The following is a 17,202-nucleotide window of genomic DNA, read 5'->3' as shown; positions in this document are numbered from 1 at the left end:
TCACAATTAAAGGGAACCATCACTCCCATGTTAAGTGCCCACCCGCTCCCCTGCCTCCCCTATGCACAGAGAGACACACAAACATACACGTAAACAGAGCTATATTGGATATAATTCAGCCAAGACACAGATCTATTTCTGCTTGTAGCAACAGCATGAAGATTTAAGGATTTATCTTTGAATTGAACCACAACTTCAGCTGACCACAGCAAGTCATTAATTCCATTTTACATGCCTTCCTCCGTTCTCTCCTTGTCCTTGCCCCTGATTGGAACTCAGGTCTCACATGGCATATCCCAACTCCAAAATCCTTCTAAGAAGTACTGAATGCCAGATTTGGAGGCTAGTGAGAATGTGCAGTTGATCCCCATGCAGTTCCGGTGACAGGATTCATCCCTACTCTGTTGGGAGATCTGATCTTGGTGATAGAGAGAGCTAGTCTCTCATCAAGTGAGCAAAACGAGTCTAAGGGTAGAATCTTCTGGAAAGCAGCAGCAATCCCACAATCTTGCCACCATGGGAGCGGGAGCCAGTGCGGAAGAGAAACACTCAAGGGACCTGGAAAAGAAGCTCAGAGAAGATGCTGAGAAAGATGCAAGAACAGTCAAACTCTTACTGCTGGGTAAATACCTGTTAAATCACTTAGAAACTGGAGGCATTGTAATGATTAAACTTTCTGACAACAAAAGGTTGCATTTGACTTTGTAGCCAAACTAACCTCACCTCAATATTATGGAAAGATGTAGATGCACCTGTTAAATCTTTGAGCTTATATATCTGTCTAATTAGCTGCTTATAATAAGCTAACTGCCTTTCCACCTGTGTGGAAGTTTTGCTGTGGAAGTTGATTAGAAAATGATATAAACTGCACCAAGGCAGAAATCTTTTACATTATATTGAAGGATTTCTTTTAGCCATTGTAAAGGTTTAAACAAAAAAACAGCAAATTAAAAAGAAAGCATAGTTAGAAGTAGTCTTTATAAAATGTGTACCTTTCAGTCACTAAGTGTCACTTAATTACACCCTTTGTGAGGTTTGACTATTGAGTTTGCCACTTTTCACACACCACCCCATAATAAGCATTCAATAGTTGGAATGTGGTCTTTCCGATTCATAATGGGAGAATGAGCAGTGCTCTTTACTATTAATTTCATCAGAAATCTAAATTCATGTAGAATATTCAAGAAAGCTTTTACGAAAAATTCAACTGAAGTTACTGTGATCTGAACCTGAAGAATGATTCTGTATTAAAAACATTTCTGTAATATTGATATTTGAGAGTCAGGCTGTGCCCGCAAGAATATTTGTAATCTCTTCATTTTTCATGTTCCCTGAATATTGTTTAGGCAATGTCCCTACAGGACACTTTGAACGGCTGTCTCAGGCCTTTCATGAGTTCCATTTTTGCCCTGAAAAGTGTTCAGAAGTAACACTCTTAAAAAATGCCTTGACCTAAGAATACTAAAAAAAGTGAGAAAAGGCCATTTGACTTAATGAAGTCCATCCCCGTGACACCCTACTCTCCCATCATAGCATCCAGCTGTACTCTGCAGGTCCTTAAAGTTTTTATCCACACTAGGCTGCATGGCAGATTATTCCAAACATTTACCAATGCTGGGAATGATCCTCTGAAAAAGCTGATCCATGAATTTGTGCACAATACAGGTTAGTGCTTAAAGTGATTGACAACAATGAACTTATTCATGAACATAGCGCTCAGTTTATACCTTGTGGCATTATGATATACGTATCTAGAATTACCTTTTGACCATTGCTCATGCTAATCCTAGTAACCGGTTTCAAATTTATTTTGTAACCACTTTATTCAGAGTACTGCTTTCAATTCACCACACCACACACAAAAAAATCAGTGCCCTATGTTTCCACTCTCCTGATATACCTTAAAGTAATATTTTGGGTTTACCATGTCTATTCTCCCTAGTGTCCAATATTTATTTGCTATATTTATTCCTCAAACAACATCATTAAAACAGATTACCTGGCCATTTATCACACTGCTGTTTGAAGGATCTTGCTATGCACAAATTGGCGGCTGAGTTTCCTTCATTAAAACAGTGAGTGTCCTTCAAAAGTACTTTATTGGCTGTAATAAGCTTTGGGAAATCCTGAGGTTGTGAAATGCATTTATATAAAGGCAAGTCTTCTTTTTATTCCGTGTAATATTTTATTTACCTCATTGAGGTATTCCTTTAACCACCCTTCATGGAGCTCGAGTTTCTGTAACATTTCCTCTAAGTTTACCTTTAAACTAATGTACATGTTCATTAAGATGTGGTGCATTGAATACAATACTTCAAATAGGGCCTAATGATAATGGAACTTTGAAGTTATGTATTGCTGAAAATGAAACTGACTTAACTTTGGTTAATGTTCACTGGACTTTATGATTCCTGTGGCATGGAGGTGGGTGAAAGATGGAAATGAGAGATTATATATATACTGAAATAAGAGCAAAATACTGCAGATGCTGGAACTCTGAAATGAGAACAGAAAGTGTTGGGAATGCTCAGCAGGTCTGGCAGCATTTGCATAGAGAGAAACAGAATTAACGTTTCAGGCCTGTGACCCTTCATCAGAACTGGCAAAAGTTAGAAATGTAACAGTCTTCAAGCAAGTGAAAGCAGGAAGCGGGGGGGGGGGGGGGGGGGGGGGGGCGGCGGTGGGGGGAAGAACAAGATGAAAAGAATGTGATAGGACGGAAGGTGGGAGGGGGGGGAGGGGAAATTAAGTGACTGGTGTCATGGAAGAGAATGCAAATGGAGCCCTAAATAGTTATAGTGAAAGACAAAGCATGAGTTCCGAGAGAGTGTTAATGGCAGAATAATGAACAGCTCTGTACAAAAGCAAAATCATGAAAAAAAAGTTTAAGACTAGCACGAGGAAAAAAAAAATAATTAAAAGAAAATATATATTATAAAAATAAAATAAAATTAAAATAACAAAAAATACTGGGGCTCATGCACTGAAATTATTGAACTCAATATTGTGTCCAGAAGGCTGTAAAGTGTCTAATTGGAAGATGAGGTGCTGTTACTCGAGCTTGTGTTGATGTTCACTGGAACACTGCAGCAGGCTGAGGACAGAAATGTGGGCATGCGAGCAGGGTGAATTAAAATGGCAAGCCACCGGAAGCTCGGGATCATGCTTGCGGACCGAATGGAGGTGTTCTGCAAAGCGGTCACCCAATCTGCGTTTGGTCTCCCCAATGTAGCGGAGACCGTACTGTGAGCAGCGAATTGTCCACTAGTATTTATTATAATCCCACCAACTCCCACAGCTACTTTGACTTCACTTCCTCACACCCTGCCTCCTGTAAGGATTCCATTCCATTATCCTAGTTTATCCGTCTCCGACGCATATGTTCTGACGATGCAACCTTCCACAACAGCACCTCTGATATGTCTTCCTTCTTCCTCAACCGAAGATTCCCTCACACTGTGGTTGACAGGACCCTCAACTATGTCCAACCCATTTCCTGCACTTCTGCCCTCACCCCTTCCCCTCTCTTGCAGAACTGTGACAGGGTTCCCCTTGTCCTCACTTTCCACCTCACCAGCCTCCATATCCAACGGATCATCCTGCACCATTTCCGTCACCTCCAGCGTGATGTCACCACCAAACACATCTTCTCCTCCCCTCCCCTGTCAGCATTCCGAAGGGACTGCTCCCTCCGCAACACTCTGGTCCACTCCTCCATCACCCCCGATACCTCTTCCCTTTCCCATGGCACCTTCCCATGCAATTGCAGGAGGTGTAGTACCTGCCCTTTTACCTCCTCTCTCCTCACCATCCAAGGCCCCTAACACTCCTTCCAGGGAAAACAGCTATTTACTTGTATTTCTTTCAATTTAGTGTACTGTATTCGCTGTTCACAATGTGGCCTCCTCTACACTAAGGAGACCAAATGCAGATTGTGTGACTGCTTTGCAGAATACCGCCACTCGGCCCGCAAGCATGACCCGAGCTTCCGGTGGCTAGTCATTTTAATTCACCACCTTGTTCCCATGCCCACATTTCTGTCCTCGGCCTGCTGCAGTGTTCCAGTGAACATCAATAAATCTCGAGGAACAGCACCTGATCTTCCAATTAGCACTCTACAGCCTTCTGGACTCAATATTGAGTTCAATAATTTCAGACTATGAGCCCCATTATTTTTTGTTTATTTATTATTTTTATTTTATTTATTTTAATATATATTTTCTTCTTTTTTGATTATTTATTTTTTCACCATGTGCTAGTCTTCAATTTATTTTTCATGATTTTGCTTTTGTACAGAGCTGTTCATTATTCAGTCATTAACACTCTCTCTGAACTCATGCTTTGTCTTTCACTATAACTATTTAGCACTCCATTTGCATTCTGTTCCAATGACATCTGTCATTTAATCTCTCCCCACTCTGTCCTATCACAGTCCTTTCTTCTTGTTCTTCTTCCTCCTCCCCCACCACCCCCCCCCCCCCCCCACCCCTTTCACTTACTCGAAGACTGTTAAATTTCTAACTTTTGCCAGTTCTGATGAAGGGTCACAGACCCGAAACGTTAACTCTGTTTCTCTCTATGCAGATGCTGTCAGACCTGCTGAATATTTCTGGCACTTTCTGTTCTCATTATATATACACTAACTGTTTTCTCAAAATGTTGCCTTTATGTGTTAAAGTTCATTGCAATAGGAACTAAAGCCAATAATGTACTTGTATCTGGCTAGTATACTCTAAACAGTGGGAATAATGGTAGGCAATCCCATCATACTAACATTTAATATGCTTGCATCAAACTCAACAGGAACAATTTGCTCTGTCTGCTATTTTAAAAGAGAAATAACCTGTTAAAAGAGAGGAGTTCAATACAAGTGCATTAAGAGTTCATGCAGTAACATAGCAATCATCAATTTCTTCCTTTATATCATAGTATCAACGCCTATCCATCCATAAAAAGTTAAGCAAGACTTGAATTTATATAGTGCCTATCACAACTTCAGGACATTCCAAGGTGTACTACATGTGGGGCTGGATTTTAAAGCCTCTCCACCATCAGGAACGTTGGCGGGGGGGTGGGGGGCAATGAAGATTGGTGCGGCAAAGGCCCGCCACCGGCCCCGACGGCTGCATTCCCCTTGCCGTTCTCGGCGGTGGCAAGGCCTCGTAGCGGCCGCCCCGCCACTCGGTAATGGGGACCCCCCCCCCATTTTAATATGTAAACTAATTTACATACCTGATTTAATGAGGGTCCCTGTCGCCTCCTTAATCGCCGCACTGATCTTCATTCAGGCAGCCGACAATACCACGCCTCCGAATCCCCTTTCGGAGATACGTGGCACAACACCTGTGGGGAGGGGCGAGGAGGATTTTTTCTCTGTGTGGGAGGGGGGGACCGGTGTAACAACAATGCGGATGGGTCGGGTGGGGGGGTGTGTGATGGAAAGGGATAAAGGGCAAAGTTGCCGAACATTGAGGGGGAAAGGTCAAATTGTCAATATTCGAATTCCGGGGGGGGTGGGGGTGAAGAGGGCACGAATGTCTGGACATGCCATTGTGGTGGTGGGGGGGGGGGGGGGGTGGGGGAGGGAAAATTCATTTAAAGGTCATTGAAATATGTTTTGTGGAAATTCTACTTACCTGCCCCTTTAATTTTTAAATGTCCATTGAGGGTTGTAAGCCCTTTAAAAATGGTGCTTGTGCCTGCGCATTGGCGCCAGACGCTGTTGCCTGCAGTGACTCGCCTGGGCCTTTGACGTTATCACAGGTGGCAGGCATCACAGCTATGCTAATGAGCTGCTGCGTTTAAAATCGCACTGCTCCGTGACGCGGCGCCCATGCGGGCGGGCCAAATTTTGTTACGCCCGCTGCCTACTTTGGCAGCGCCACCTCATTTGGTAGCTTGTATAGTCACTGTTTTAATGTGGGAAATGTGGCAGCCAATTTGTGTACAAGGACCCACAAACAGCAAGTAATCTGTTCTGGTGATGTTGGTCGAGGGATAAATATTGAGAATTGCTGAAAATAGAGACATGTTGTTGAGGCTTTTTGTCTTGCACTCATCAGGACAAAACGCAAGAATAACCAATGTAAGTGAAAACAACAACTTATACTGTATGAGAAGAGAGTGCTGATTGATTGGCAAGTGGACTGTGATTGGTAGAGGCGTTGCCATGGAGAATGCACCAGTTTATGGCGACTGACAGTTAACTGCCAAGCTTTGTTTGAAATTTAAACCAGGCAGCTTGACTCTGATTGGCCAAGGAATTGCCCTGAGGAATGAACCAGCGAATAGCTATCACTTATTTTGTTCAGCTGAAACAGGCACAATGTGTGTACATGTTCTTTCTGTCTGCAAAGAACAGGGCCCTGTGTATTAATATATGTAGCTTCTAGTACGCACAAATGCACCATAATGCGAGCCCTACTGACAATCTTAAATTGATTGTCAGCGCAATTCCTAGTACACTGCGGATTATTTAGCAAATGTTGTCCAATCGCGGAATCACATCTAATGTTGGACACTGTGTTTTAAGTTTTGCAAGCACGGGCTGGTTGGGTACAGCCAGTACCTTGCCTGTTGAGAACAGCGGAAGGGACATGTTGTTTTATACGATCTGCCAGTCTTCGGGATGTACAGCCTATATACCAATAAATATTGGCCAGGACACGGGAGAGAACTCTGCTTCTCTTCTACTCACATCTGCGACTATATTTACAGAGCAAACTGGATAATTTACCAAAATAGAGGCAAGCTTGGTTAGTAACAGTGGAGACAGTTGTTCATTGTTTGCACATAGTATTGCAGTAAGTAAAGTAGAGCTTGTAATGTCTGTGCCTTAATAAAGGTTGTACTGCGTACTATTGCCAGCCTCTTTATAGTACATACTGCAAGATAGACACACACGTGGATATCTGATGCAGCATGAGCAATCGTCAAAAGGGAATGCTAGATATCTACATCTTAATGCCACAGGATACAAACTGATAGCTCTGTGTGTGAATAAGCTCATTGCTGGCAATCACTTTACACACTAATAGTGCACTGTAGTCAGAGCATGGGGGTGGGGGGAGGGGGGTGATTGGGAGGACAGGCCTCCACAACACAGCTCGGAATAAAATTCATTGGGGTAGATCTTGACTGTGCAATAATATACAATGAGCGATAGCAAGCCTGCAGCCCATTTACATCTCTCCTTATTGTTATTTCCATTGAAATCAATACCACAGACTGCTGACTCAATATCATCTGTTACAATATCACACAAAGCCAAGATCTACCCCATTTTCTCGTCTTCTCAATGTTTTCCCCTTCGCTCCAGGTCATTGACTGCTTGCTGGGATATAATCCCACAGACCGCTCACCCTCAGTACCTCACCCAAGTACCCATTATAATCCATGTATGACTCCTGGGTGTCAGTGAGTTGTTGAACTGCAGTGAGCATCACAATGATCACTCACTCCTGTACCATCAGCAGTGAGGAGTGGGGACCCTGGGCAATTTCCTTCGTCTTAATCTACAGGCACTGAGGTCACTTGCATCATCCCCTGTCATATCCTCAGCAGAATAGTTGATTCAGATCTGGGGGTGGGGGGTTTCCTGACTTGTTTGGATAAACTCATTGAGCCTCAAATAGTCACATTCTTAAATAACAAAATATCGCATAGTATACATTTCTACTCTTTGGAGATGGGAGGTACCACTATAACCAGGGACCATAGATTTAAAATAATTGGCAGAAGGATTAGAGGAGTTGAAGAGAGATTTTTTCACCCAAAGGGTGGTAGTAGACTAGAACTCTGCTTGGAAGGGTGGTAGACGTTGAAACCCTCAACACATTTTAAAAAGTGCTTAAACATGCAACAACAACAGCTTATATTTATATAGCACCTTTAATATAATAAAACGTCACAAGGCGCTACACAGGAGCATCATAAAGCAAAATTAGGCACCGAGCCACATAAGGCGATATAAGGGCAGATGACCAAATGCTTGGTCAATGAGGTAGGTTTTAAGGAGCATCTTAAAAGAAGAAAGCGAGGTCAAGAGGTTTAGAGGGGAAATTCCAGAGTTTAGGGCCGAGGCAGCTGAAGGTACGGCCACCAATGATGGAGCTATTAAAATCAGGGATGCTCAAGAGGCCAGAATTAGGTGAGCACAGATATCTCAGAGGATTGTGGGGCTGGAGGAGATTACAGAGATAGGGAAAGGAGATGCTGTGGAGGGATTTGAAAACAAGGATGAGAATTTTTAAATTGAGGCGTTGCTTAACCGGAAGCCAGTGTAGGTCAGCGAGCACAGGGTTCATAGAAGAAGATAGATGCACTTGAAGTGTTGTAACCTACAAGGCTACAGCCCAAGAGATGGAAAATGGGATTAGGCTGGATAACTGTTTTTCAGCCAGTATAGTCACAATGGGCTGAACGGCCTCCTTCTGTGCTGTGAATCTCTATGATTCTATGATTCCCAGGGAATTCGGGCATGAGGAAAATGGGTTTTACAATTACAAGATTATTATGAATTACTTAAAACGGCGGCTTCATTGTAGGTTTGTGCCAGTAATTCTCTCTGTTAAGCATCAGGGTTCAGTCTGCTGTGGGGAGGCATCAAGCCGAGTCCAGACACTTCTGTGGAAGGACGAAGGACTGGTCCTGGGCTATTCTCACACTCCTCCTACTGCTTGATTTTAAAGTTGCAAAGGTGAAAGTCTGTCAGTAGGTTGTCTCCTCTCTGGTATGAAGACCAAGAATAGGGATGGTGAGAAACTTACCTGAAAAACAGAGAACTTCCACGTGAAATAACATAATTACATAAGAAAATCATGGTAAGAAACCTAAAAACTATGAAATTTGTGCGATGACAACTATAGTGCTACATCTCTGCATACATGTGACTCCAATTTTTAAAATCTGTATGTGAACCATCAAATGATGCTGGCTTATTGCAGAATTATTCCTCCCCAAAGACACATTGTACAGCGAGCTCGCCACTGGTATCAGACCCACCGGCCGTCGATGTCTCCGCTTTAAAGACGTCTGCAAACGCGACATGAAATCCTGTGACATTGATCACAAGTCGTGGGAGTCAGTTGCCAGCGTCCGCCAGAGCTGGCGGGCAGCCATAAAGGCGGGGCTAAAGTGTGGCGAGTCGAAGAGACTTAGTAGTTGGCGGGAAAAAAGACAGAGGCGCAAGGGGAGAGCCAACTGTGTAACAGCCCCGACAAACAAATTTTTCTGCAGCACCTGTGGAAGAGCCTGTCACTCTAGAATTGGCCTTTATAGCCACTCCAGGCGCTGCTTCATAAACCACTGACCACCTCCAGGCGCTTATCCATTGTCTCTCGAGATAAGGAGGCCAAAGAATATTCCTCTGTACTGAAATTTCACAAATGGAAATCTCTGCATTTGGGTATGTTTTCTAACTGGTACTATGCTGTCAATGGTGGGAAAAATAATGAAATCCTCACTCAAAGATGTAATAGAAAAACATCCAGAAACTGAGAATACAATAAAGAATGTCAACACAGATTTCAGAAGGGAAAGTTGTAGTATAAGGACATGTAAAGGTTAATGATGGAGACAGTGGGAACAACCCCTCCCACTGTAAGGATGACGATGTAACAGTCACATGGTAATGGGCTGGAAAAGAAGAGAGCAACAGCTCGAAGGATGCTAGTTAAGGAGGCATGAGGAGAGTGTAAATAGGGATGTGTGAATAATAAGTTATTAGTTGACCTTATCCAGACTCCAAGTCTTTCTCAATAATGCCCTAGCTACACTCCAACTATAACAACAACACACAACATGGTGGTAATGGTTAAAACAATCAGAAAGTATTGAAAATCACCGTACCTGATGAAGTAGCACCAATAGAACAGGAGATCTTGTCAGGGAACTCCAGAGCTGCTCTGCAGCTGAAGAAGACATGGACAGTCAGTGAGGCAGCTGCGCAGGCATTCAGACTGCACCACAGAAGCGTGGTGGTCTGCAACGAAACATCCAGGTCCAATGATCAGATTCTGAGTCCCAGCACCAGGCAATGGTCTAGGATCAGGTGAGAGAATTTTAAGAGGGGCCATTGTTGGATAACAGGCTCACTGGGTTGAAAAAAATGGGGAGAGAGGACAATCTCGGGCAAAACTTGGGAGTCGGGCAGAGTCAGCAGCCATTACTCAACCAGACCGTGGAGAGCAAGCATGAGAACTGTCGGGAAGCATGGGAAATCCCCAGAAAGACTGCAAACACCTCCATTAAAGCCAAACTGATTTAAAAAGAAAGGGGAACACCCTAAAAAGCCCAACAAAGCCTAGGAAAATAAAATGGATCTGAAAGCTTCCACAATCAAGAAGGATCCAATCAGATACAAAATTGGTCCTTATGGAGACAAAGATTCCTACGATTTAGGACTGCTACCCAACTCCAGACTAAATCAGAAGCAGAACAAGTAAACACTCTCTTATACTGATTGTGAGGCAAGGGATAAATGAGGTTTTTGATAAATTTGAGGATGTACTTCAAGCCTTTGACAAATGTTTCAATTTACACAGCAACAAAATTCTGGAAAGAGACAAATTTAACCAGTGAGTCCAGAAGATAGGCGAATCCGTAAATTCTTTTATAAATGATCTGCACAGATTGGCTGAGGGACGTGACTATGGCAAATTAAAGGCGGAACTGATAAGGGACTGAATAGGTGTTGGAATAGCTGATGAACCTTTGTCAGATCTCTTGCAGTCAGAAGATGACCTTACACATGAGAAGGTAATTCAGATCGTACGACAGGCTGAAGTCCGTAAACAAAATAGAGCCATTCTGCAGGCTGAAGAAGAGCCTTGGATTAGAAGAAATCCAATGACTGCACAGTTCTTGAAGCTAAAAACAGAGGCAATCTATAGAGAAGACGACACAGGCAGGTGAGAAGGTGCATGACACCGGGGAAACCGTGCCAGTGCTGTGGAACCAGGAAGACCCATAGACAGGAGCAGTGTCCAGCTAGTAAAGCAGAATGTTTCAACTGTAAAAGGACTGGGCATTATGGGGGAAGCAAAAGACCTTCACACAAAGAGTAGTGAATGAAGTGCACCAACTTCCAGAAGAAGAGGAACCAGGAGATTTCCGAGGAGAAATTAAGGACCCAAATCAAGGGGTGAGGGCAGAAGTGCGGGAAATGGGTTGGACACAGTTCAGGACCCTGTCAATCACAGTGGGGGGGAATCCTCGGTTGTGGAAAAAGGAAGACATGTCAAAAACGCTGTTGTGGAAGGTAGCATTAGCAGAACAGATGCGTCGGAGACAGAGAAACTGGGAGAATGGGTTGGAGTCCTTACAGGAAACAGGGTGTGAGGAGGTGTAATCAAGGTCGTCGTGGGAGTCGGTGGGCTTATGATGAATATTAGTAGAAAATCTATCCCCAGAGGTGGAGACAGAGATGTCGAGGAAGGGAAGGGAAGTGTTGGAAATAGACCATACTAAGGTAAGAGAAGGGTGGAAATTGGAATCAAAGTTGATGAAGTTGCCCTCACCCCTTCTCCTCCCTCGCAGAACTGCGACAGGGTTCCCCTTGTCCTCACTTTCCACCCCACCAGCCTCCACATCCAAAGGATCATCCTCTGCCATTTCCGCCACCTTCAGTGTGATGCCACCACCAAACACATCTTCCCTTCCCCTCCCCTGTCAGCATTCCAAAGGGATCGTTCCCTCCGCGACACCCTGGTCCACTCCTCCATCACCCCCGACACCTCATCCCTTTCCCATGGCACCCTCCCATGCAATCAAAGGAGCTGTAATACCTGCCCTTTTACCTCCTCTCTCCTCACCATCCAAGGCCCCAAACACTCCTTCTAGGTGAAGCAGCGATTTACTTGTACTTCCTTCAATTTAGTCTACTGTATTCACTGCTCACAATGTGGTCGCCTCGATATTGGGAAGACCAAACGCAGATTGGGTGACTGCTTTGTGGAACACCTCCGCTCAGTCCGAAAGCATGACTCCGAGCTTCCAGTTGCTTGCCATTTCAACACCACCCCCCAATATTTCTTCTTTGGCCTGCTCCAGTGTTCCAGTGAACATCAATGCAAGCTCCTTTATGTAAAAATATTGCAGAGGAACTTAAGTAACAGAAGCTCACAGAGATTTATACATCATCTGGGTAAGAACTTGCTGAATATTTCCAGCATTTTCTGTTTTACTTCATATTTCCAGAATCTGCAGTATTTTGCTTTATTATACATCATCCAATTGAAGTTAAATGCACTAAGTGTATCTGGACACAGAAAGAGGTCATTTAGCACATTGGTCCTGTGCCAGCTCTTTGAAGAAGCTATCCAATTGGTCCCACTCCTCCACTCTTTCCCCACAGCCCTGGAAATATTTCCTTTTCCCTTCCTTGGTAGAAGGGGAAAAAAATGAGAAAGACAAGAAATCTAACTGGGCTTGAAGGGATAATTATAACGGTCCGGGAATAAATTAATTTGGAGAGGCCTCGTCCCAGTTCCCAGTATGATTGAGTCAGCAGCATAAAACTACCTGTAATGGAACATTATCTCAGAGTTTCACTCAAACAAATAGCTGACATGGGGAATTGACATCTCACTGTACTTGAACAATATTTGGTATTTCCTCAGTCCTGCACTAGGAAGATCAGCTTAGAGCTTCTGGGACTTGAACTCACTGCCATCTGACTCAGCGTGCGCCACTCGCAATGGCTGCTACTTGTACAAAGTTCAGATATGGACCTCCAGACAGACTGTACTGACAGGCAAAATGATTAGACAGATTCAGTTGTAGGAAATGATATCCTTGTACACAATTCATTGCTTTGTGACAGATAATGCAGCTGATTCTCTACTGCTCATATATATCTGACAGGAAGTGAACTGCAAGGGGGCATAAACTCAGCAGAATGTCTTTAAAGAGTTTTTGCTAAGTTTGAGTGCCTGTCTTATTCTCACTGACAACTATTCAATATTGCTGATTAGCTTAATTATCATTTCTGCCCTACAAATTTTTGCATAATAATATGTAGGGCAGACTGCCTGGGGCTGAATCATAGAAAGAGCTAAGTTTTAAGGAACGACTTAAAGGAGGAGCAAGAAATGGAGTGGCAGAGAGTGCTTAGGGAAGGAATTCCAGAGCTGAGGCCCTGGGCAGCTGAAAGCACGGCTGGCAATGCTAGAACGATGAAAATTGGGAATGTGCAAGAGTCCAGAATTGGAAGAGCTCGACTATTACCAAGACTCAGCAATGAATTACTGATCGATCAATGATTTCATGTACGTTATATTGCAATGCACAATCTCAGTGTAGGCTGCCCTAAAGTGCTGCAAGGCCATCTCTGACTTGTTCTGTTTCAGGCTAATCAGTACAGCAAATGTATAATTGAAAGCAGCCCATACAAACGTATTAAAAACCACAAAAAGAATCATTCCAGGGACTGGATGGTACAGTGTGCTTGCACATTGCCCTTTCACCTCTGGAACTCTGGGTCAAATATACTCCAGGCTTTAAATTAAAGTCTCCACTTTCTGCCTCCTGTAAGACCCTTACAGAAATGAGTTTTGGACATTTTTAATGTAACTCATGAAAATGAATTACAGCAAGAAAAACTGCTCACAATCCGACATCAATTGGCACCAAATTAATACTGTCACTCAGAGAGGCTGATATGGGAAATGAAAATGTCAAACAGGTATTGTAGCCACTGACCTTCTGAGATTGGAGCAAAGATACCCATCATTGGGTTAAGGGTGGCAAGAGCTAGGAGTGCTTAATGCTGACTAAGTGAAATATGTACGGAATAAAAACAATATTAGAACATAGAATATAGAACAGTACAGCACAGTACAGGCCCTTCGGCCATGATGTTGTGCCGAACCTTTAACCTACTCTAAGATCAAACTACCTACATACCCTTCATTCTACTATCATCCATGTATATTATGCAAATATTATTCAGTAAGTGAGGAGTGGGCAATATATCAATAGGTAGCAGAGATTCCCTCTACTCTTTACAAATAGATTTATGATTTCACACTGAAGGGAATGCTAGATTTGTCAGGTACATTGAAACAAATAGATGCCAAAGGAAACTGGGAAGTATATACTTTGTGTGACTGGCCTAAGATTACCCCTTCAAAATCAGAGTTGGTTGTCTGAAGTGTCAACACTTGCCAGTGATAGGAAACTGGATCCTTTCCACAATTTCCTACATGGGAACACACACTGAATGAGTGGGGAGCCAGGGAGCAGCTGCTTTCCCAGTGATTCTTTCTGAAGGAACAATGTAATCTCAATCCGCAACAGAAACAGAAAAATGCTGTAAACTTACAGCAGCTTAGCTAGCATCTGCAAAGAGAAAAGACAGCTAATGGTATTTTGGGCCTGTACACTCCTGAAGGCTGAGAGTTCCTAAGGTCCCAATTCCAACCCCATCAGCTAATGGTTGTCCTGGGCTCATTACCAAGCTCCAAAATTAGGGCAAGCAAAAGTGATCATTGTCTCTTGAAACACAAAATTCAAACAATTCTTTTTTAAACCCATGAGTGCCTCAGGCCTTTCAATGACCTTCTGTGCTTGAATAACCGATGCTATCAGTGATCTGCGGGTTTATTACAGCATGCAATAGAATTATTGAACAGTCATGCCTGAGTGACAGTAAAATTTTAAAGTGCAAAAATAAGGGTCCAGGAAACATCAACAGATCACTAAATCTCAAAACAAAGTAACAGTGCAAGCCTCTGAAGGAGTTAACACGCACTTGCCCGAGACAAGAAGGGAACTCACACACGGGCAAGAGAGGTCCCTGAAGAAACTAGTATAATGTAACCCTTGTATTAAGGGTAGAATAGAAATGGGGAAACAGCTGGGGAGTGAGACTAGTTGGGTAGCTCTATCAAAAATCTGGCACAGGCACGATGGGTTGAATGGCCTCCTTCTGTGCTGTAAGATTCAATTATATTATTGTTATTTAGTCTGCAATTCAGGGGAAATCCTGCAAAGCAGGCTAACAAAGTTAAGAGGTGTTCTAATAGAAGCATACAAGATAATTAAGAGTATTCCAACATGTAGAATAGACATCCAGATAGAATAGTGGAGGCAAAATCCCAGAAAAATAGGATGCTTCCATGGAAGGAATGTAGAACCTTTTTGGATGGATGAACCAAGATGGGTTGAATAGAATATTGCAACAGGAGTAGGCCATTCTGCCCCTAAAGGGTGTTCTGTCATTTTAATGGATGATGGTTGATTTGTATTTAAACTTCATTTACCTACCTTTGATCCATATCCCTTGATACCCTTACTTTATAAAACTCTGTCAGCCTCAATCTTGAAAATATCAATTTACCCTGCATCCACTGTCTTTTGGGAGAGTCCCATGTTTTTTCTACACATAGGTTCTTCCTGATTTCACTCCTATATGGCCCTGATCTAATTTTAAGATTGTGTCCCCTTGTTCTGGATTCCCTCACCAGGGGAAATAACACCTCTGTATATATCCTATTGAATACTTCTATCATTTTAAACACCTGAACTTTCTAAATTCAAGGGAATACAAAACGAGCTTATGCAACCTGTTCCCATATTTTAACCCTGTAAGTCCTGATAATAGATTCCATTAATTGATGTTAAACTGACAGGTCTTCTTAAATAATGGAGTGACATTTGCAAATTTTACAATCCAATTTTACATTTCCAATTGATCTTTTGTGCTGTATCTCAGGTTAAAATGTCTACCATTGGTCTGTATGTTTTCTCTGTTTATTAGGACTGCATGCCAAAGGTGTGTACAGTGTTGACATCCAGAATATCAATGCATTTGAATGGCCCATGGCATAACATGGCCATTCCAAGCCTTGCCAGCACTAAAACAATAGGATGATAGACCATTTTCCATGAGGAGATGATCTGATAAGTGTTTCCAAAATGGTTTGTAATAAAAGACTATTTGAAAGCATTTTATCAGTTGGTCCTTATCTGGTCTAATTTCAAAAGTGCTGAGGACAATTTGTGCTTGACCCTGTCATTTTGTGTACAGGTGTCAGCAGGTTAATGCAGAGGTTACCTAGCAACCATTATTCTCTTTGAAGTGAACTAATCCTGAGGATTATTTGGAGCAAGGGAATGACTGTACTTTAAAAGATTGTTTCTGTGTTCAACCTGATACATAGGTCACTGAACATAGGTCCTGACCCTTTTAAAATAAATAGCTATCTTGTCCTTTTAAATGGATACATCTATGCTAAATTTAAGACCACATGAAACAGTGTAGGCCTCAGCTATGGTTAAACACTTATAGAATTACTAGTCTCATTTTCAGTATCTTTTGATTCTGTCTGGTCTTTAATTCAACTTGTTTCTCTATCAACCCACAATGTATTTTATGCAAAACACTAAATCCTTAGCCAGTCAGAGGGAGTCCTGTCAAGATCAAGACATTGACTATAGTCACATAGTTTTCTCACATCCAGAGAAGTATAGAATTCTCAGCTGCCTGTGAATTACTGTGATTCTCCCTGTATTTCTCTAATAGTCCCAGCATTCCAGACAGGTTCAGCTTAATTGCTGATTGAAATCAAACGTGATTCAAAAGAAAAGATTTGCATTTATATAGCGCCTCTCATGACATTAGGACACTGCAAAGTGCTTTACAATCAAAGAAGTAAAGGCCTGTTACCCGACCCAAATCCAACGGGACCCGATGACATGTGTCAGGTTCGGGTCGGGTCGGGTTGCACTTCCGGGTCCAGCATTCGGGCTCAGGCCGGACAGGCTCTATCACAGGTCAGTGGCTCCAATGTTAATTTAATTTTTGGACTGGAAAGGTGGTTTTGTTACAGTTATTTTAAACTTATGCAGATCAGCAAGAAAGTGAAAAACGGAAGGTAGGTTAGCTGATGGTCGGGTCAAGCACGGGAAAAAAATGGAAGGACTCGGGCCGGGGGGGTGTTCGGGTCAGATGTGGTTCTGTCGGGCTCGGCTCGGGTTTGTTTTGCAGACCCGAGCAGGCCTTTACAAAGAAATACTTTTATTTTGAGGTGCAGTCACCGTTGTAATGTAGGAAACATGGCAGCCAATCTGCACACTGCAAACTCCCACAAATAGCAATATGATAATGAGCAGATAATCTTTTTCAGTGATGTTGACTGAGGAATGAATACTGACCAGGACATCAGGGACAACACCCCTGCTCTACTTCAAATTAGCAGC

The 17,202-nt window shown here is 42.8% G+C and overlaps 1 protein-coding gene across 1 annotated transcript in view; it reads left to right on the top strand.

The window, feature by feature from the left end:
- The first annotated feature begins 516 nt into the window (after nucleotides 1-516).
- LOC137380409 (guanine nucleotide-binding protein G(t) subunit alpha-1) overlaps nucleotides 517-17,202 on the top strand; it is a 62,435-nt gene continuing 45,749 nt past the window's right edge. The window contains exon 1 of the mRNA XM_068052340.1: nucleotides 517-622. Coding sequence (XP_067908441.1) covers nucleotides 517-622 — 106 coding nt within the window. The remainder of the gene's footprint in view (nucleotides 623-17,202) is intronic.

This window comes from Heterodontus francisci, chromosome 19, assembly GCF_036365525.1.
Source record: "Heterodontus francisci isolate sHetFra1 chromosome 19, sHetFra1.hap1, whole genome shotgun sequence".
NCBI lineage: Eukaryota > Metazoa > Chordata > Chondrichthyes > Heterodontiformes > Heterodontidae > Heterodontus > Heterodontus francisci.
Note: the sequence above shows the minus strand (reverse complement) of the source record. Positions and strands in the feature narration are given on the sequence as shown.